This window comes from Cyanistes caeruleus, chromosome 11 (genome assembly GCF_971803275.1).
Source record: "Cyanistes caeruleus chromosome 11, bCyaCae1.hap1.1, whole genome shotgun sequence".
Taxonomy (NCBI): domain Eukaryota; kingdom Metazoa; phylum Chordata; class Aves; order Passeriformes; family Paridae; genus Cyanistes; species Cyanistes caeruleus.
In genome coordinates this window covers 17496299-17517449 of record NC_141711.1, presented here as the reverse complement: position 1 = coordinate 17517449, position 21151 = coordinate 17496299, and the positions used below count along the sequence as shown (strand labels likewise).

The 21151-nt window shown below is 44.7% G+C and overlaps 2 protein-coding genes across 5 annotated transcripts; both read left to right on the top strand.

Moving 5' to 3' along the window:
• Positions 1 to 761: 761 nt before the first annotated feature.
• Positions 762 to 9114, top strand: ISY1 (ISY1 spliceosome associated protein). 3 transcript variants are annotated; one of them, XR_015275013.1, is made up of 12 exons: positions 762 to 918; positions 1214 to 1236; positions 1906 to 1957; positions 2725 to 2790; positions 3205 to 3247; positions 3423 to 3535; positions 3720 to 3837; positions 4524 to 4646; positions 6421 to 6524; positions 7172 to 7258; positions 7534 to 8005; positions 8326 to 9114. XR_015275013.1 is itself a non-coding variant. In XM_086845935.1 (11 exons), the coding sequence occupies exons 1-11, from the start codon at positions 916 to 918 to the stop codon at positions 7639 to 7641; spliced, it is 840 nt and encodes a 279-aa protein (XP_086702061.1). In that variant the 5' UTR covers positions 762 to 915; the 3' UTR covers positions 7642 to 8303. The 3 variants fall into 3 exon arrangements, 2 of the variants coding, with proteins under 2 accessions (XP_086702061.1, XP_086702062.1); XM_086845935.1 differs by lacking the exon at positions 8326 to 9114 and having other exon boundaries at positions 7534 to 8303; XM_086845936.1 differs by lacking the exons at positions 762 to 918; positions 8326 to 9114 and adding an exon at positions 945 to 1023 and having other exon boundaries at positions 7534 to 8303.
• A 1488-nt stretch (positions 9115 to 10602) lies between these two features.
• On the top strand, positions 10603 to 20674 carry LOC111935340 (haloacid dehalogenase-like hydrolase domain-containing 5). 2 transcript variants are annotated; one of them, XM_086845933.1, is made up of 9 exons: positions 10641 to 10762; positions 12370 to 12579; positions 13272 to 13384; positions 14080 to 14173; positions 15320 to 15353; positions 16224 to 16398; positions 17551 to 17739; positions 18513 to 18704; positions 18801 to 20674. In XM_086845933.1, the coding sequence occupies exons 1-9, from the start codon at positions 10655 to 10657 to the stop codon at positions 18904 to 18906; spliced, it is 1221 nt and encodes a 406-aa protein (XP_086702059.1). In that variant the 5' UTR covers positions 10641 to 10654; the 3' UTR covers positions 18907 to 20674. The 2 variants fall into 2 exon arrangements, with proteins under 2 accessions (XP_086702058.1, XP_086702059.1); XM_086845932.1 differs by having other exon boundaries at positions 10603 to 10762; positions 18513 to 20674.
• The last annotated feature ends 477 nt before the right edge of the window (positions 20675 to 21151 follow it).

The following is a 21151-nucleotide window of genomic DNA, read 5'->3' as shown; positions in this document are numbered from 1 at the left end:
TGCACATCCACAGCACGTGGTGCTTCAGCCTGGCAGGCTGGGACAAATTAAGTCTTTGCACACAATTATCTTAGTTAAACGGCAGTAAAGCTTGCACCTCTGATTACAAAGACCTGGAAGTCTTCTGGACTTAAATATTTGACAGCTACAAAATGAAGTTTTCCTCTAAAAATCTGTATTTTTATACAAAAAAAAGATTAAAAAGCTGAGGAACACAAACCTGGTTTAAGGCTCCAGAAGGAGAAAATTCAAAAGGAGGTGTCTCCTTGGTCATCCTTCTGTGAGAACATTGGTGCTGCTGTTCATAGTCAGTTTTTCCCAAGTGAACAGGACAAGCAAGAAGTATTTCAAACATTGTGGAACACAGAAAAAACCAATCTTTTGTACGTTTCATGTTGATCTTTTTCACTAATACGGAGGCATCCCCTCATTCCATATGGCAGACTCATTAAATGGTTACAGAGAAGGACTGTTCATCGGGAACTGAGTGACAGGACAAGGGGGAACGGGTACAAACTGAAAGGAAATTTACATCAGGCATTCGAAGGAGCTCCTTTGCTTGTGAGGGTGGGCAGGCCCTGGCACAGGTGCCCAGAGGAGCTGTGGCTGCCCGTGGATCCCTGGCAGTGCCGTAGGCCAGGATGGACGGGACCGGGAGCAGCCAGGGACAGCGGGAGGTGTCGCTGCCATGGCAGGGGTGGCACTGCAAGGTCCCCGAGCTCCCTCCCGAGCCAAACCCCTCCATGCTCCCCTCCGGCCCCAGGAGCGCATGCGCGGCGTCACTGCATCCTGTGCCGCCGGGGCGCGCAGGCGCACTGGGGGCAGAGCCGGGTTCACTTCCGGGGCTTGGAGCGGCTGCGGGAGCGGCACATTCGGAGAGGCCGGAGCTGAGGGGCTGAGGGGCACGGCGGGACCATGGTGAGTGAGGGGCTGAGGGGCACGGCGGGACCATGGTGAGTGCGGGGCTGAGGGGCACGGCGGGACCATGGTGAGTGCGGGGCTGAGGGGCACGGCGGGACCATGGTGAGTGCGGGGCTGAGGGGCTGAGTGCTACAGAGGCACCATGGTGAGCGAGGGGCTGAGGGACCGCTCGGTTGTCCCCTGGTGCCACTGCCCAGCGAGGGGCTCGGAGGGGATCGCAGGCTGGGACCGCTGGAGGCGGGAGCACGGCGGGGCCGGCGGTGACCGAGGCCGCTGTGTTTGTGTCTTGCAGGCTCGCAACGCGGAGAAGGCCATGTGAGTGTGGTGGGGACACTGCAGCGTGGGCACTGCTCGAGTCCTGGGTCACACCGGCTGAGGCTGCGGCCGGACCTGGTCTCACACATCTGTGGCCACTGGCACTGACTGTACCTCATCTCACACACCCGTGCCTGCTGCCTGTGCCTGGCTATCCCACAGAACTCGCTGTGCAGCCTCTTTTAAAGCACCAACAGTTTAATGATGCTTCTGGGTACTCAGTTGTACAGAGCCCAGAGGCCATGGGAATTGGAGGGCACCTGCACACACGCACCTGGTGCTGTGCAGCTCCTGTAGCTGTGCTGGGTGGTTCTGTGCAGGAGAGGCCCTGCAGCACTGTACCTGTCCCCCTGCAGGCTCGGGGATAAGTGCACGGAAATGTGTTGTAAAGGACCCTTTGTGGTTTTAGGCAGTTCCCATTTTGGGAATAGAGAAGCCAGGCCAGATAGGAGGAATCAGTCAGCATTGCTTGAGGAAGCATTGCTTGAGCCACTGAGGATTTCTAGTGTTGAGAAGTCATTAGCTGTAAGAGCTGGGAGTTGGTCAGTGAATGTGTTCAGACCTTTGTTTTCCACAGACTGTAATGAAGTCTATAATAAACATCCAGAGCAAAACTTGTTCCTGTTGGAATGTGGATTTGCAAAAGTGAATGTGTTTTCTTCTCTTTAGGACGGCCTTGGCAAGATTCCGGCAAGCCCAGCTTGAGGAAGGAAAAGTCAAGGTGAGCAGTAAAAGCCCCGGAGGTTTGGTAGCTCAAGTCAGGGAGGAAGGCAGGCCTTGTTCAGAGCCCAGGTGTCCTGTGCTTGACTCCAGTTAGAAGGAAAATACTTCAGCTGACTGTATTTCACTCACAGTCAGGAAAATTCTCCACTACAGTTTCTCCAAACCTTTTTTATTTTTCTGTTTCATGTTGCATATTACGCAGAGGAAAGGGGTTTAATATCTTGTAATAAAAAGTGGATGTCTTAGTAAAAAGGCAGAGCATTTTAATAAAAGGTAAAGCTGGGGAAAGGGACAAAATAACTGCACACAAAACTCTAGAAGCAAGATGATGCATTAGGTTGTGTAAGCAAGCCAATGGAATGTGAAAAAGGTTGAGAAGAAGGTACTCTGTAGAAAAAATTTCATCATTTAGTAGCAGTAATTGAGAAAAGCTTAACCTTAAGGAGGTGGTGTATGCTGAAAATGGTGAAACTGTCCTGAATGGAATGTTTGTTGTATTGGAGAGGATTATGGGGTGTTTTGAAAAAACAGGTGAGAGATTTTGGTTTGGATAAAGTGGATTTAAATAGGTTTTTATAGTCTGTGATAGTTTAATCTGTCAGGGCTGTAAATCATTATTGTTCTCCACTAACTAAAAATCTGTGGGAGCAGAAAGCCCTGGAGCTTGGTAACATAATTTGGCATTAATGGAGCATTAAAGCCTGTGTGAAATGCTGTGTGCCAGTGCTCAGCTGAATTTCATGTGTGTGGTTTTCTGTCTGACAGGAGCGAAGGCCTTTTCTTGCATCAGAGTGTAATGAGCTGCCCAAAGCTGAGAAATGGAGGAGACAGGTAATGTCAACCTGTGGATTTTCTAATTCTGTAGGAGGTAGAACTTTACACTTCCTGTTTAGACAGCCTGCTTACAACGGTTTTCCACACTTGTCCCTGACAGTTAAATCACAGAACATTTTCTAAGATAAGCTCAGTCTTCAAAGTAGCTTCTACCATGTCAGGTTGCCCCAGGGCCATGTCCAGCTGAGTCTTTAACATCTTCAGGGATTTAGATTCCAGGTTTTTGGGGCTGCTGTTCCAGTGTTTGATTATCTTCCTAATGATTTCTCTCCCCTTGAATTTAATCAGAATTACGCCTTCTGTTTTATTGTTACTTGTCCTATTGACATGCACTTCTCAGACCATCTGGCTCTGTCTTCTCTGTTCCTTCTACTGATCTAGAAGTGAATTTCTGTGTTCTTATTTGACTAGATCATTGGGGAGATTTCCAAGAAAGTGGCACAGATCCAAAATGGTAAGATTTTTCTAACTGTTTTATTTTTTTGAATATCCAATCATAAGCAGTTACAGTAAAAATCCCATTTCATGTGAACTATTCTGTTTCTATTGCATAAATTCTGAAATTTATGCAAATTCTCTGGTGTTTCTGTGAGCTGCCTGATTTATTGGGGTTTTTTTCTCTCTAACAGCTGGATTGGGTGAATTCAGAATTCGGGACCTGAACGATGAAATAAACAAACTTCTGAGGGAGAAAGGACACTGGGAGTACAGAATAAAGGAGCTGGGAGGTCCTGATTATGCTGTAAGTGTGGAATGTGTTGTACTGCAAGGTTGTTCTGCTTAGAAGTGAAGTGACTGCTGAGAAAAATATGTAACATTTAGTTACCCATCAGTGGCTTGGCCAGTGTTAATTTTATGCAGCCCCTAAAATGTTTCTAAATGTGTTAGGAGAAAGTTTTAAACTGTGAACTCTGTTTATCTTTCAGAGGATTGGCCCAAAAATGTTAGATCATGAAGGGAAAGAAGTTCCAGGAAACAGAGGCTACAAATACTTTGGGGCTGCAAAGGATTTGCCAGGAGTTAGAGAACTTTTTGAAAAGGAACGTAAGTAAAGAGCAGCTCTTCCCAGACATGAATCTGTGTAGTAGAATATCTTGAGTAAAATGCTGCTGTAGTTTGTGGGGAGTGCTGGTAACAGCATTTCTGAATGTCTTAGGTCAGCTCAGTGAAACACTGAGCACAGGTAATTAATTAAATGCCAGGAGCTCCTTTGGCTGTTTGCAATTAAGGAAATATAAAAAGGAATAAACTGATTTCTACCAGGAATTCCAAATGGTAAGGACTGATGTCCTATAGAAACATAACAGACAAACTTCATTGAGAAGTTCTGAATAGTACTCAGAGTTCAGGGCTAGAAAAAAATGAAGAAAAAAGGAAAGTTGGGTTGAACATCATTTTTGAAGCAAAAATGAGTTTTCATAATGAAGAACTGGATGTAAGGGGATGAAACTTTCTCATGGAATGAGTGAGAATTGCTTGGGCCTTACATTTATGGGAATTGATGAGAATAATGACAATTGATGGGAATAATGACAATTTTTGACTCTGTACTGGAACTGATTTGTGCAGACCAGAGGGTGACACCAGTGCTCCCAGCGCTGGCAGCAGCTCCATCATGCTGGGTATTTGTTGGCACAAGGCAGCTGTGGGTGCTGTGAGGTTGGGGACAAGCTGGGGCCACTCAGCAGGTGATGGAGGTGCCCTGGTGGGTGACAGTGGTGTTCTTGCAGCCCTGCCACCCCCACGGAAGACTCGGGCTGAGCTCATGAAGGACATCGATGCCGAGTACTACGGCTACAGGGATGAAGATGATGGCATTCTGGAGCCCCTGGAGCAGGAACATGAGAAGAAAGGTGTGTGAGATTACAAACCTGCACAGGGCAGCCCAGGAAGGGGTGATGGTGGACTCTGAAGTTAAGGAATCTTGTCCCCCCTGCTGCAGGCCTTGTCTTGTGCTTAGCTGTCAGACTTTGTCACATGGGTATCCATGAAATAAGGCATTTCAGGGGGGAGGTGCTTTAGGGTTGGATTTCATCTTTACTACTGTAAATGATTCAATATTTTAGCAAGTCATTCACTACCAAAGCAAAAGCTCCTTCCCCCACTCCTTTTTCCTGCTTAAGGATGTAGAAAAGTAGGTTACAGCAAGATTGGTGGAACCCAAGCAGTTCTATCTCCCTTGTGAAAACTGACCCTACCATCTGTTTCCTGTCTCACCTCATTATTTATTTATCCATAAAAATAGCTGGTTACTTTACTGCCAGATTAGAGGGGCCTGCTGGAAACTCTGTAGTCTGGGTGGGCTGTGTTAATTTAGCCATGTCATCTCTCTTGGAATTTCAACACTTTGTGAATATTTTTTCCTTTGGAACTTAGTTCTTCACAATATAATATATTTATCCATGTGTTTGCTCAGATAGTTTTCTAGCATTATTCTACTGACTTCCCTGGTGAAGACACTGGGATGGCAAGTCTTAATTCCTGAAAATCTCTTCAGAATTCAGCACTGTGTGCCATTTTCTGGGATTTGTGTGGCTCAAATCAAGAGGGCACAGACCACTTTTAAATTTCCTAAATAGTTCTCTGCTGAGCACTGGCTGACCCTCAGTTATCCCTTCTCTGTTGGTGAGGTGTTCACAGAATTCAAGGTCATGCCTTGTTGATTGGATGGTGGGGCAAGGAGGAAGGGAGGCTGAAGGAAATCTTCACTTATCAGTGTCCTGCAGCAGAGCCTGGAGCCCCAAACTAAGGGGGAAGGGGAGCTGGCTGCAGGCACTGGATAGTGCAGGAAGGGAAGTTGTGTGGGGAGTTCCAACAGCTCCCACTCCTTTCTGTTTGGGACCTTGCAGTTTTTACCTTGTTAAGTAAAGCTTTTCTGAAATGAAGTATTGAAAAAACTAATTAAATTTGGGTACCTTTTCTGTTAGGGAGTCACACACAAGCCATGTGAAAGTGGTTAGGTCTTGCTCTCTCAGGGAGAGAATTTTGATGCGTGATCTGTGAGAGCTTGGGGAATGCCTGCTGGTCCTCCTGCCAAGATGCATTAATCTGGCACCTCTGTAGGGTCTTCTGCACTGGCCATGTTACTGATTGAGCTTCTTAAAACTTGTTTTAGTGCTCTTACTGTCACTCTGCTGTAATAGAGATGCAGCAGCCTGGCAGCAAGGTACAGAATTGGGATTGTGTAACAAAATAAGAGAAATACCCTCTGAGATGGAGAAATAGCCTTAGGTGGGTGGTCAGTGTGAGGAGCATAGTCACGTTTAATTAATCACACAGTGATCAGCATCCCTGTAGCTGCTGACAGGCTACAGAGCTGTAAGAGCCACTTAGCCTGCTCATGTGACCCTGCTGCTCAGGTCAGAGAAACTAGGTTGGTGTTTATCTGTGACATTTAGTGTCTAAAATGTACCTAAATGAAGGCATTAGCAAGTACCACACTGTGACAGTATATCAGCATGCACTGATGCATTTTATTACATCCTACATCAAGATTCTACACGTGTGTCTTACTGGTGTAGAGGATTTAGGCTAGAAGTTTTAAGTCCATTGGAAAAGCTCTGATGATAAGACCATGCTGCTCTGACTGGCTCTCAGCCACACTTGCCATTTTCCTTTGCTCCCCAGTTATAGCAGAAGCAGTGGAAAAATGGAAGATGGAGAGAGAAGCACGACTTGCAAGAGGTGAAGAGGAGGAGGAAGAAAACATCTATGCTGTCCATGAGGAAGAGGTAGGGGATGGCTCAGGTGATGTGACTTTTCATCTGCCTTCTTGGACCTGCTGTTACTCTGCCAAGGACCTGTCTGCTGCTGTCCTGCTCCTCTCCCCACCTGACCCCCTACACAGCTTAGTAAGAATCAGGAATAGGAGAGTGCTCTTGGTCCAAGTTTAGGGGGTGCTGGAGGCTGGCAGGTGAGGACAGACCTTTCACTGGAGTGAGAAGCACCTTGCTGTGATTCAAGTACACTGTTTTTGTCAGGTAGAGGGTTAGTAACACTGCTCAGTCTGGCTCCTGAGTACAGCCTGCCTCAGTAGCAGCACAAGCAGCTTTGAGGACAGGATAATGTCACACTGTGAAAGTGTCACTCTGTGAAAACCCAAGGGGTGCAGGGCCTTGTTCACACTTGAATCATGATGCAGCAGTGCTTTGCTGGTGCTGCTCTCACTGCTCTTGGAAACAGAAGCAGTAATGCTGAAAATGTCAAGGAGCAGGATCTGCATGTGAACCTTGTGTTCCTTTGGTGCTCAGTCCTCTTCACTCATTCCTATGTTTGTAGTGTTGACCATGCTTTGTTCTTTCTGGCAAAGCAAGTGAAAAGGGGGTTTTTTATGACCTCTGTAGAAAATAAACTTGATGTGATTTTTTTTACTTTTTAGTCTGATGAGGAAGGTGCCAAGGAGAGAGAAGGTGAAGACGGCCAACAGAAATTTATTGCACATGTTCCAGTGCCAACTCAACAGGAGGTAAGGCATAACAGCATTCAGCTGCAGAGATGCACACTGGCTTTTGCTGGATACGTCTTAATTTACATCAGGTCATCAGTAAAAGTGCCCTAAATTTATGATTTCTGTGACTTGACTCTGCAGCTGTTTAATCCTCTTGCAAATGCTATAACCCTTTTTATCTCAGAATTTCCAAAACCTTCCTAAGTATTCCATAAATTGGGAAGTGTATGGCTGAGCATCTGAGGTTTCAGCATCTCAGCTGAGCTGAATCCACCCTGTTTTTGTCACTGCAGATTGAGGAAGCTCTTGTACGAAGAAAGAAGATGGAGCTGCTCCAGAAGTATGCCAGTGAAACCCTCCTGGCACAGAGCGAGGAGGCAAAGACACTTCTAGGATTGTAACATCACACCAGTGTCCTGGCCTGTGTGTAATCCTTCTGAAAGCAACAGGTTCCTAAGTTCTGGTAGCAATGGGTTTTAGCTCTGAAAGTTCCTTTGGATGTGGAGCAAACTGCTGGAATTACAGTGTGGTGTGCAGAAGGAGAACCATCATTCTGGTTTCTCCTCTAGGATGACTTTTACTCCAGTGCTGGAAAAGGTCAAACCTTGGTGAACTTGTCTCTGCATCTGACAGCTGTCTTCAGTACTTTCAGTTTGGGAAAGGGTCTGTGCAGTGGGGCCTCTCCCAGAACCACTCCCAGTGAGCTCCTCAGTCCTGGAAAAAAACCCATGGTGTTCCTGCCATCCTGTCTGCTCTGTCCTGACTGTAAGTGTGAACATCCTCTCATGCTGGGTTTTGTTGAGCTGAGAAGTAACTTACACTATGACTCCTGCTTAGTTTACCAGAATAACCTGGAACCTGTCTAGAGGTGGCTTGAAGGCAGATCTTATGAGTGACTTTGGAGGAGATTTGTTTCTTTCTAAAACACATGCAATGTCTAAAACCTGTTACCCTTTTTGTGGTTTGTAAGTGTGCCTGGATGAATTGCTGGATATTCCAGCAGGTACTGTAAAAAAACTTTGCAATACCTTGTTCAAATGTTTTTATTAAAACTTATTTACAACCTGGTGTCTGTTTTGTTCTAGCTCAAAGGATTGTGATGATTCCCTAACGGTAGCCAAAGATTGGGATCATAGATGATCATCATACACACATCCCTGTAGGGATTTGAAGCTCTGCATCCCCTACTGCTCTTGGCTTCTGAATCCTGGGACAAGAGGCAAGGTAGAGCCTGGTCAGAGTCTTATGGATGACTAATACTGTTGTACAGGTCTGAATGAATGGCATTTGAAACTGGACATCTGCAGCCATGGAGTATTTCTGTCTAAGGAACAGAGTATTTAATAGCCAAGTTTGGGACCATTCAGCATTTGTGGATGCTCTCAGTATTTATCTATTACAATCTGTTGTGAATAATCCACTCCAGAACAATCAAAGCTCTGAATTATAGAGACAAGCTTTGTGTTACTTGATGCAAGCAATCAAATAAAGAAAAAAAATAGAATTGAAAAAGTGGAAAGCATAGCTGCCAAATTAAAACATTTAAAAAAAAAAAACAGAAAAAATTAAAAGCTCAATTATTGGTAGCAAGCAGACAACTAACATCACAAACATACTCTTCTCTCTTGCTGTCAGCAGTGCAGCTTTCTCTGCTTTGTAAGAAAGCAGCAAACAATGTCTTTATGGCTTGTAATAAATTGCTGTAGATTTGCTAAACTATATGCTGGAGATAACTGGGGGGGGAAAAAAAATTTTCTGGCCTGATACAGTCTGAGGGTTGTCTGTAAGTTAAAAGAAGACACAAGGGTAAGGGCAGATCAGGGACAGTGATGATAACAGAAATACAAAAGAATAAATGGAAAGAATGAGAAAAAGCAACAGGATTGTGATTACATTAACGTTCAAAGGAATGTGACCAACATCAAGATGTAAAAGGCAAGTTTGTAAGACAGGGCTAATCTCTGCCAATCAACACAGAAAAGGAATAAATGCACAAAAATGCAGTGTGTAACTGCAAGGCAAACTGGCTGCTGCCTGGCCCTGCTGTGCCACATCCTCTCTCTGTAGCTCTGACTGTGAAGCATTTTGAGCCGAGTGCTCTTGGCTGCATCTGAGGGAACAAATTGCAGAGTAATTATTTGCCACAGTGGCCTATAGCAAAATGCCTGTGTCCTGCCAGGCTCTGGAATTGCTGGTGGAGTCAGGGTGGGGAAGCTGCTGTGGCCACAGCCAGGAAACTGATCTGTTTGTCCTGGAGAACGGAGCTCTGCCTCAACTCTGAGTGTGCAGCTGTGCTGGGATGTGTGTGTGGTGCCAGGCTTATGGCTCATACCATCCCTGGAATGTGTCAGCCCTGAACACAGCCAGGTTATAAAACGATTACTTTATGTATTCTTACATGTCTGCTTCAGAGTTCTGCTCTGTGTGTGATCCTGGTTTGAGCACCAAGGGGATAAACTCGCTAATTGTTCTGTCTGCTGCATGGATTTGGGCCTGCTTTTGTCTCTTAGAAATGTATTTGTGTGTTTCATTTAATGCCAGCCACGTCAGTGGTGCAGATCGAAGGGCACCTCCCTTGTTCTGTGTCTGGAGATCACAGTGCAGTCACTGAAGGATCAGTTTCTCCTTGCAGTCAGAGGGGTGGTGAGGAATATTTGTTGGCAGCGCTAGGAAATAAGTGGATTTACCTAATCTTCATTAGCAGATGAGCAAGATAAAAAGAGACAGCTTTGCAGAGTATCCATTAACTAATGACATTTTGTGCTGCTCGTCTCACTTTCAAGTCTAGCTGCAGGGCTGCAAAGCTGAGGGACGGTGGTGTTTTTGCATGACAGGCTTTTTCCCAAAAAATGAATCACAGAATGGGTCAGGTTGGAAGGGATGGGCATCTGGTCCAACCTCCTTGCTCCAGCAGGGCCATCCCAGAGCACAGGATTTGTCCAGACAGCTCCTGCCTGGGGCAGCTCCAGCGAGACAACTGCACACCCTCTGTGGACAGTCTGTTCCAGCGCTCAGTCACCGCACAGGGAAGAAATCCCCCCTGGGCATCAGTTCCTGCCCGTTGCTCGTGTCCCAATGGTTGGCACCACCGAGCAGAGCCGGCTCCATCCTCTCGGCTCCGCTCCCAGGCCGGCGCTGCCCGGCTCCCTCAGCCTTTCCTCGCCAGAGACACGCTCCGGTCCCTCCATCCCTTGGCCAGGCGCAACCAGACAGGATGTTTCTTCTGCTTTTTTGTTCAATTTAGAAAGCCTTATCTCCGCGGTCGGGATGTAGCGGCGCTGTTGGCGCTGCCGCGGCGGGGCCGAGCCCGTGGCAGCGTGCTCGGAGTGTCCGGGGCGCGGGGAAGCGGCGGGCGCTGTCCCGGCCGGGGCTGACGTGTGCCCGTGACGCGGGTGACGCTGCCCTGCGCTCGCCATGCGCCGGGCGCTGCCGCCGCTCCGCGCCCTGCTCGGGGCCGCCCGGCGGCTCCCGGCGGCCCGGGGGAGCTGCGGCCGCCCGGCCGAGCGGAGCGGGCACAGCGCGGTGAGCGGGGCCGGGCCGGGCGGGCCGGGGAGCAGCGAAAGCGAAACGGGTGCGGGGCGCGGCGGAGCGCGGCAGGGCCACTCGCCCTGGCCGGGGATGCCCGGCGGTATCCTGGCTTCCCCGGGACGCCGGGACAGATTTCCCGGATACTCCGGTCCCGGGGCTGCGTGTGCTCCTGCTCTTAGAGAGCGAACGAGGGAAACCGCGTCCCTTTGCTTGTGCGGCACCGCACTCTTGTCTCCAACAGTTTCTTTCGGGTCAAAAGGGAAACAAAGCTGTTCACATCATTATCTCTATTTATCATTATATCTGTCATATGTATGTGTTCAGTTCTTTTCTTAGTGCTTTTTTTCCCCACGTAATACTTTCTTTTTCTTTCTGTTAGCGTTACTCACTGTAAAGTTCCCATTGTAATCTGTTATCTTTACATCTCTTATTTATATGTCGCAAAATTAACGTAAAGAATCGCATCTGCTAGAGAGTTGTTCTATTACCACTATAGTTTCAGCAGTTTCATGTACCCATTCACAAAGCCTGGGAAGACTGCTCTACGTTTATTAGCAAGCCTTTAGCAGCATCTCTGCAGCAAGTTGGGTTATTTCTGACACAGCTTTCCTGAAATCGGTGCGGGCTGTGTGGAGACGAGGACTCCAGGAGTTTTGTTCTTCAAATCAAAAGGGTGGTGATTCTACAGAGGAGAGATGAGAGGGCTTCAGGGGGAGTTCTTGCATGTAAAGACAAAACCCCAGCCTAATTTAAATGAATAGTAATGCAATATATTTACGGTGTTGACGTTATGAACTCGGGCTGTGTAAGGGGGTGGATTTTCCCTTTCGTTTGAGCTGCATCCCCATTCCCAGCACTGCCTGTCCCTGTGCTGTGCCCAGCTGCAGGAAAAGTGTGGCAGGTGAATAATTGATGTGGAACAAAAGTGCTGCTTGAGTGGGCAAAGGGCCCTTCTCCTCCTGCACAGGAGACAGGTGGCTGTGGGTGCGTGCCCTGAGACAGCTCCCCTAGCAAAGCCACCTCCCATGGCTGCAGACCTTTCTGTGCCTGCTCCCTCCATCACGCTCAGCCTCGGCCCTTAACCCGTCCCTTTTCATCACTGATGATAAATCCCAAGGTTCCTGTTTCTGTTTCAGGCTCAGGAGAGAAATGAGCTTTAGATGATAGGTTTTGTTCTGTGCTTTTCCAGCCTGATCCAGTAACAGCTTCATTGCTCAACAGTCCTCTCTCTCTCTCTCTGCTCCTTGCCCTTATCACCCAGCTCATCTTTCCTCGCTGGGGCTCACCAAGTCCAGCTCTTCACTGCCTCAAAGGCAGGCAAGGAGATGCACTTCAGTGACTTGAGCAGCACCTGTGTGTAGGTGCTGACTTTCCCTGTTAGTCTGCCCTAAGTGAAACCAGCACTGAAGGTGTGTGTGGGAGCACAGCAGTCACTTGGCTGTAATCAAACTTGTAGAACAGAACAGTTCTACTACATAAACATATAGATCCCCTGCTCCCACTGGAGGTGTCTGTTCTCAGGGGGCTGCAGCTGCTGTAAACCCTATTAAGTATGTGTAAGGACAGACAGAACTAACGTTTGATTTCATCCCTCCTTCCAGCTCAGCGTGCTGCCGTCCTTCGGATTTCTCTTTGACATTGATGGGGTGCTGGTGCGAGGGAAGACCCCCATTCCTGCTGCCAGAACAGCCTTCCAAAAGCTGGTCAACTCCCAGGGACAGTTCCTGGTGCCCGTGGTCTTTGTCACCAACGCAGGGAACTGCCTGCGCCAGAAGAAAGCTGACCAGCTGTCTCACCTGCTGGGGGTTCCAGTGAGTCACCTAAATCCCATTTATTTCATTATCATGTTGAGTGTGTCAGATGTATTATCTTCCATTAAGTGCTGCTCAGTTAATCAGGTCTGCTTTTCCCTTTAAGCCCCCTGACATGCTTTGCTGAAAGTAAAAAATGCTGTCCAAAGCTAATGGAATTTCCACTGCTAAAGGCAGTGTGATTTTTCCAACAGTAAAGCTAAAGGTATTTCTTTGGAAAGGTGCTCACAGGAGCATCTTTCCAGAATAATAATCTTACTGGTTAATCCCTCTCCTGTTGAAGGGGTGGGGATATGTAAACTGCAATCAGGTGATCTTCTGGCACTATTAAATCAGAGCTGCAGTCCAGCAAAGGACCCACGATTGGAACCAGGCCCCTTCGGATTCTCCTTTTCTAAAGGAAAATGATTTCCGAATAATTTATTGGAATTTTTATTTCCAAATGAATTTGGTGGTTTTATAAAACTAGGAGAGGAAAGGTTGTTCATGTTGAATAGAGCTGGGAGCTCAAAGGAGTATGTATGACAATTGGTCAGTAAGCTACTTTTTTCTGACATATTATCAATACATCATTTGTGAAAGGAGAAAATGCTGATTGTTACTTAATTCCTGGAATCTGTCACATCTGTTCATTGAGTCTATGTGTAAACAACTTCTCTGAAAAACTCCTTTTGTTTTTAAATCCCAAACAGATTTCACAAGATCAAGTGATGATGTCACACAGTCCTCTGCGGATGTTCAAGCGTTATCATGAAAAATGTGTTCTGGTATCTGGACAAGGACCACTTCTTGATATTGCTCAAGAGTATCTTTAAAAAAAAGAGTTAAAAAAACCAACAACTTTCTGTCACAGTGTTTTCCTTAATCAGGTTCAGGGGATCCCATGGATTAAGTGAAAGTCAAATATTTCAACCCTTCAAATGCAGTAATAAATAGTAATGATAATTCTTAGTATGGTGCCAAATTTATGTTTTGGATGTGGCTTTATACTGAGTGCCCAAAGAACTTGAATTATATTGATAACTTGGTGGTATCAAAGTTTCAAACTGTAACTTAATAATCTTAACTTTTGCATAAGCTTTGCTCAGGCTTCCTTTAAGTCCCTTCTGCACTTCTTCCTTTAGTGGGATTTTCATTAAAGTTGGTGTCAATCACGAGTTGCAAAAATGTGTATGCATCTTTTAAACATAAGCTCTGAAGTACAAAACTGAGAAAAAGGTATTGAAGGAACATTCCAATTAATGGTCAAAATTCATTAGGCTTGGCTAAGAGAGAAGCAGATGAGAAGACTGAAAACAAAAGAGAAGAACTTTGGTCTCTCGTTTATCAGCAGTGGGACGATCATCTTTTCTGTCTCACAGAAGGAAAAGTCTGTCCTTGACATTGCTTTCATTCCTAAGTAATTTGTCAGTTGAGTACACTTAAATGGTTTAAGTGGAATCAGCAGTTTGGAGACCTTTTCCTGTGAGCAGTTGTGTGTCCTTAGCTGCTGTGTCCCAGCCTTGGTTTCTGCCAGCCCATCACCATTGACGCCCTGCGGGAGAAACGCCCTCTCCTCGATGCAGTTGACCATGACAGAAGACCCAATGTCCTGGTGAGTGGAGATTTTTGTTTTAAACATCTCTGTTTGCTCATTGCATGACATCCTATAACAGGGGTCAATATTTAACTACCAAGCTAATGCTGCTGTTCTTACACTGTGTTTTGACTTTACTTTTCTGCTTCCTTATTTGTTTTATTAACAAAGCATTCTCAAGAACAACTCTTTTCTCTCAGTAGTAATTCTTTAACCCAGCCTTTGATTTTAAACCTACTGCTGCAGGAAAACTCACAATCTAATGCAGATACCTAATGCAAAGTCTGTCCTGGGAAGCTGATTAGTTCCTCAGAAAGTATGGCAGATAACGTAAGCTTTTCCCTGAATATATGATTGTGTTGGTATGAGGTAGCTTTGATTGTAAATGAATGCTTTGAAGAGAAATCATTTTCCCTCAAAGATCTCCCTTTGCTGTTTGTAGCACTATTTAAATGTTTACAGTGGGTACAGTGGTGCCAGTTGAGCTGTGCAGGGTTTGAAGCAGAAGTGAACAGCTGGGTGTGCTGCTCATGTTCAGAGCCAGCCTAAAAAAAGGATTTCCCCCCTGGGACAGGGACATGGCTCACAGAATCCATCCCTCAGCTGGGCTCCTCACCCAAGTGGATGAGCCCAAGAACCTGTTAAAGTGTTTACTCTCCCCACAGAGAGTAAATAATGAAGTGCAAACTCTTAATTGTTTAGCAAATATATTACATGTTATACTGTGCATTCTTTATCAGAAGTGTTAAAGAAAAACATCTCAAAAACTATTTTTCAAATGTCTTGGTACTACTGGAAAAAATAAACATCTGTACTTTTATATACAAGTAATTTAGACAACTAATTAAACAGGTAATTTAAACAGCTAAAATTGCAACACAAGTAATTTTAAGAGCTGGAGTTGAAAAACTCCAGTTAAAAAGCTGTTTAAAACAGCTCAGGAGAAGCAGGAGGCTGGTGCAGGTACAGCACAGTCACTGCTGTCCCTGGGCCAGAGGTGTCAGAGTGGAAACACAATTTTCTGAGTGAACTGACATCAGGTATATGTCAATATAGAGTGCATTTCCCTGGCAGGGGGCAGCTGTGGGAGCTGTGCTTGAATTTATTCTGTTTAAAACAGATGTTTAATCTTGTAAAAAAACTTTCACTTTTTTCTTATTGCAGTCTCCTTCTGCTGTGGAGCTTCCCAAGATTGAGGGTCAGTTATCTTTATTTAACTTGCATCTATCCATTAATAAATGAAATATTTTTATGTTATTTTATTTTCAGAAATTATTTTTAGATTTGTTGGGCACTTCAGAAATTTGTCTGAGACAATCCTAAAATTTCCTTGTTAATGACACCTGTCATTAATTTGAAAGCATCATGTGTTGTAGAGCTGTTTTTTAGTGCATGCAGCTTTCAGCCATTGGGTTTTGAAGTTTGGAGGCTATATGAGGTCTCCTTTCCTTTTCATCTGCCTTTAACAGGCTATTGTCGCCCTCCTTTCATAAATGAGGAATTAACTGATGTTCATTATTCAGAAATAATTGGTCTTGTTCTTACAGTAGTCAGGATGGAGCTGTAGTATGGCAAGGGCCTTGTGTTCACTCTCATCTCATCTGAACTACAGGAAAGTAGAAATAGGACCTTAGGATTTTAAAAAATCCATGTCAGATTATTGCTGGAGACCAAAGCAGTTTTTAAATACAGCATCCAAATTCTGTTCTGAGATGAACAAATCAACATTACAGGTGGTGTATTCATGTACTGTGTGTAAACAGAGAACTAGTGAGTTATGGAAGACTTGGAAATACAATTTAGAAGTCAATATTGTAATTTCTGGAGAAACTTCACCTGTGAAATAAAACTCCTAAAGCTGTCAAGTTTGCAGTGGGGTCTTGTTACTTCTGAGATTTTGAATGGATGGGCATGTGATATATCAAGCCCTTAAATTAATGTGACTGTTTGATCAGTTCCTGGTTGTATTAAATTACTTGTTCAGTCTCTTTAGGCCAAGTTTTAGACCCCGTGTCAGAGACTCAGTGCTAACAATTCCATTCCTGTTCTGTAACTGTGGCTCTCACAGCTGTGGTGTTGTTTGGGGAGCCAGTGAGATGGGAAACCAGCCTGCAGCTGATAATTGATGTTTTGCTGACAAGTGGCTATCCTGGAAATCCCTATGAGCAGGAAAACTACCCTCACATTCCCGTGCTTGCCTGTAACATGGACCTGATGTGGGTGGCTGAGGCACAGTCCCCAAGGTAAGTGCTTTATTCATAGAATTGGGATTTATCTGGGGCTTCCTCATTTTTCCAGTAGGATTCAGAGTCAACGCTTGAATACAGAATGCTTGATGGAGCTTCACAGCAGGGCTTGGCTTCCAATGCCACATCTCTAATGCACTTTCAGCTAATGCTGCCTTGTTGCTGGCTGCATTATTGCATCCAGGAAATCAGTCACTCAAGAGAAAAACCGCTTTTAAGCTCAAAAAAAAAAACCCCTTTTGTTTCCTCACTCCCAGAACAGTGGAGAAAGAGAAGTTATTTTTCCTGAGGGCCTCAGAGCCTCAGTTCAAAGGCAAAAATGAAAAAAAAAAATTATCAAGGCCATTGTTTCATTTCATTAGGTCCCTCTTTGGTATTTCTCTTTTCCTGGTAGGGTAAAGAGCTGACCCTGCTGGTTGAAAGCAGTGAGTGGTTCTGAGCTGGGAACAATGCAGTGAGCTCTTTAAGGAACACAAGAGAAAACAAGTAGAACACACAGAACAAGGTGCCAGGACCTCTTAGAGTGGTTTTGATTTTGCTTTCAATAGAAGGTACTTCTTTAATAGGTTTGTTTCCCTTCCCTTCCCCTCAGTCTGTAATTTTGAAATAGAAACTTGTTACTGTGACTTGATTGCTGCCTGAATCCTGGGTCAGAGATCTGCTCAGATTTTTATCTTTGGAAGCAAAGGCCATCTCTAATTGGCACATTGAAAAAGATTTATGTGTGATGGCTTCAGGCTACCGTGAGGCGGCCAGGATACCTCCAGCGAGCAATTTTAAAATTAGATAAATCTGTTGTGCCATCCCAATAATGTGGGTTTATTGTGGTGTCTGTTGTTCAGCTAAATAGCACTTAATTTTCAGTGAACCAGCTGCAGAAATGTTGCATGCTGAGGAGAATTTGATAGTTACAGGACATGATTTATTCCTAAAAAATCATGAAATAAAAAAAAAGCCTTTTTTGATGTTTTTAATCTGTGCTTAATTTAATTCGATTTGGTTTTATATCTTGTGTGGGTTTGGGCACGGAACATTCATGGTTTGGATTTATATCTGTGTAGGCTTGGGCACGGGAGATTCATGGTTTGGGTTTATTTCTGTGTAGGTTTGGGGATGGAACATTGATGGTTTGGATTTCTATCTGTGTAGGTTTGGGCACGGGACATTCATGGTTTGTTTGGAAAACATTTACAAGAAGATCACTGGCAAAGAGCTGAAGTACGAGGTGTTAATGGGCAAACCCAGCAGGCTGACATACCAATATGCAGAGCACCTGATCCGGGCTCAGGCCCTGCAGAGGAGCTGGGAGCAGCCCATCCAGACCCTCTATGCTGTGGGGTAAGGCGAGCTGAGCCTGACAAATGCACCAGGAAATTACTCACATGTGTAAATGCCAGCCAAGAAAAACACACAACTCTCACCAGCTTGTTTCTCCTACCATTATAAGACCATCTGACTTCGTTGGTGTTATGGTGTATTTTTTATGAGGTTTCTAATATTAAAAATTAACGATGCTTTGCTCTTTTAATGTGTAATTTCTTCAGAAGGTAGTTTTATATGCAACTAAGAGTTCTCCAGATTTTTTATTAATTTATTTATTTTCTGTAATAGGCTGTGTTAATCTAACAAAAAGGGTTTGTCTGGATGTTGATTCTCTTAGGTTTGATGGTGTAACACCAACTGCCTTTGAGCAAAGGACAGAGACTGTAGTGCTAGACTTTATCTCTGAGGTAATTTAGGTTGGTCATATGCTATTGCCTGTGCTGCCACATCACAGAATCCTTTTCAGAGAAGAAGATAAAGCTGTATTGTATTAAGGACTGTTCCAGAATCTCCAAGATTTTTGGAAATATAGTAAGCTCATTCATGGGCTGCTCATACCTCGGTTTTCTCTCCCCTTGCCCCAGTCTGCAACATGGAGAGTGATTCATTTTTATCCTGTCATGCTTCATGAAAATGGTACAATAAAACAGCTGCGGGGTTGGATTTCTCCCTGTCTCCCCAGTTCCACATAAAGTTGTGTAAAGTGTACAATGAACTGTTAAATGGAAACTGTAAGACTGATTTTTGACAGCTAAAGCTGCAGTGCTGACTGGATTTCTCGTTTGCAGGGACAATCTGATGACGGATGTGTACGGCGCTAACCTGTACAACCGCTACCTGGAGAGCTCCAGGACAGGTTCCAAATCCCGCCTCCAGGCCAAGGTTTCTGGAGGCAGAGGCCCTGCCACGCTCTCCCAGGACAGTGAGATTGGCCTCAGCTGGGAGAACGAGCTGGCATCTGCAGCTGCTGCCCACTGCAGGTCTGTCCTGGTTTGTACCGGGGTGTACAACCCCCACACCGAGGTGCCCCTGGACACCAGGGACAGCATAACTGAGAGCGTGTTCCACGGCCACAGGGATTTCAGGTTCGACCCTGGCTTGGTGGAACCAGACCACATTGTGCCAGATGTGGATGCTGCTGTAGACCTGGTCTTCCAGCTGGAGAACTTTGTACCTAACTGAGGTGACATGATTTCTTAAGGACCGCTCAGTGCTGCGCTTTTCTTCCCCAAAACACATTGTGCTTTACAAGAGTGCCACAAACTGCTGCCTTTAAACTTTTTTAACCTCTAAATTGATACAATCTTCTACTAAGTATGCTTATTAGAAGTACACGTAGGAACATTAGTGTGTTTAAGTACATTAAATATCAATAATGCTTTCTATAGTGCTTCTAAATATGGAATTTCTGGCTTGAGTTGCCCATTATTGTCTTCTTCTTTGTTATGTTAGGGACTTTAATAGCAATATTTCATAGTAGCCTATTCATGTACTGGTACTTAAATCCCTCCACAAAAGTACCTCCTTTTGTTTGCTGGAAGATTTAGCTTTTAGGTGTTGGGGATGTTGAGGATATCAGATTGTGGTGCTGGCGTCACTCAGTCCATTCCACGTGGGCTGGTACAGAGCACACCACGTCTCAGTGCCTGGCATTCTGCAAGTACTCAGTGCTCCCTTCAATCAGAGCAGAGTTCAGCCTGTCCCACTTTGGACTTGCTCTGATCTAACTGCTGCTGCCTTTCCTTGTGTCTGTTTTCCCATGTCCCTGGAGTTTTATTGCTCCTCTTATTGCTGTGTGAAGCCCTGGCTGTGTTGGAGCTCCATAATCCTGGAAGGGAAGCAGCAGACCTGGGTGGTGCCCTCTGGGGCCTTTTGCTGCTTTTTGCTGCATTTCTATCTGCACTTTTCTTTTATTTAGGAATTTAGAGTCTTAGAAAGCTTTAGCAGTTTTGTTTCAGGTGTTTCTGTGAGTTGGGACTTGACCACTGAATCAGGGACTACTGCTTGGCCAAAAAGTGCCTCCTAATTTACTTGAAGCCTCATACCACTGTGGTAATTAACTGGCCTTTAGTGTAATGTATCTCATCTCATGTCAATGTTACATGTTGTTTGGGTCATGGGTTTTAATAGCTGTTCATTTAAAATGAAAAAGTAATTTATTTTTTTTTTATTATTCCTGTAAAATACTTCTAAAGTTTTCATCCCAAAGATGCCTTTGAAAGTATTTCTGTGTTGTTTGTTGTAACACAATATGTGTTGTACCTGTGACTTAAGCTTGGAAAACGTAAGCCAATTCACTGTTTTAAAATCAAAGTCAACTTACACACAAAGATCAATTCACATTAGGGACTAAGTCAGGTTTTTAGGGTTGAGTTTTTTAGGTGTTTTTTTTCCTCAAATTAGGCATTGTACAAACAAAATCCTGGGTGTTCATTTCTCCCAGGTTCCTGCAGGGTTGGCAGAATGCCTTCCTGGCCAAATCCTTCACTGCTCGTTATCCCAACAGCAACTCTGAGAGCTCACAGCTGCTGTGAAGTCAGATTTTGTTGTGTTTCCTCTGCTTGCAAAGCACTGCAGTCCCTTCTCCACTGTCAGGATTGTTGATTCATCTCTTGTAATGTTTCCTGAGGAGCTTTCAGTGTCTCACTGGATCCTGTGTAAGGACACTGCTCTAAACAGTCGATTTCCTGCTTCTTCACTGGAAAAGTATTTACAGCAGCACATTCTTGCCTTTTCATTGGTACAATGAACAGGTATCTACCTGTTTCTTTAGCACTTTTCTGTAATATACCAAGTATTCGCAAAGAATGCCAAATCTAAGTAAAGATTGTGATTTTGTAAGGTCAGGATGATTTGAAGTTGTTTCAGTACTAAGGCATGTTGTACAACTCTCTACCAGAATCGGTGGAGCAAGGAATAAAAATGTTGGAAGTTGCTGAAGAACAGAAAATGTTCTGTTTCTCCTTTTTTTTTTTTTTTCTCTGCAATGTGGATGAACACTTGAAAAGATTCATGAAAGAACTGTATATAGACCTCTTAAATCTCATCCCTCATGGAAACATTAACATAAAATGTGTTTATAGAGGAGGAAGACAGTCCTCCAAGCCTCAGGATGTTCCAGATTCTCCATCTCCATGGACTGAACTCCAGCTTGGTGAGTGGCAGTTTGGGCTTGGCAGACCCTCAAAAAGCCAAAATGCTGAAAAACCAGCAGTTGAAGGAAATAAAGGAAATCATAAATAGTGACCTGGATAACACTACACACAGAAGGCAGTTGCCAAAGAGGTGGAAATCTCTTTCCATCAGTGTAAATTAAAGCTGGGATTACAGGAGTTTCTCTGAAACTCAGTGGTGTGCCTGTATGCTCTGTAGCTTGAACAGAAATGGAAACTAACAGATATCACAGCCTATCTCACACAGCCTGTAT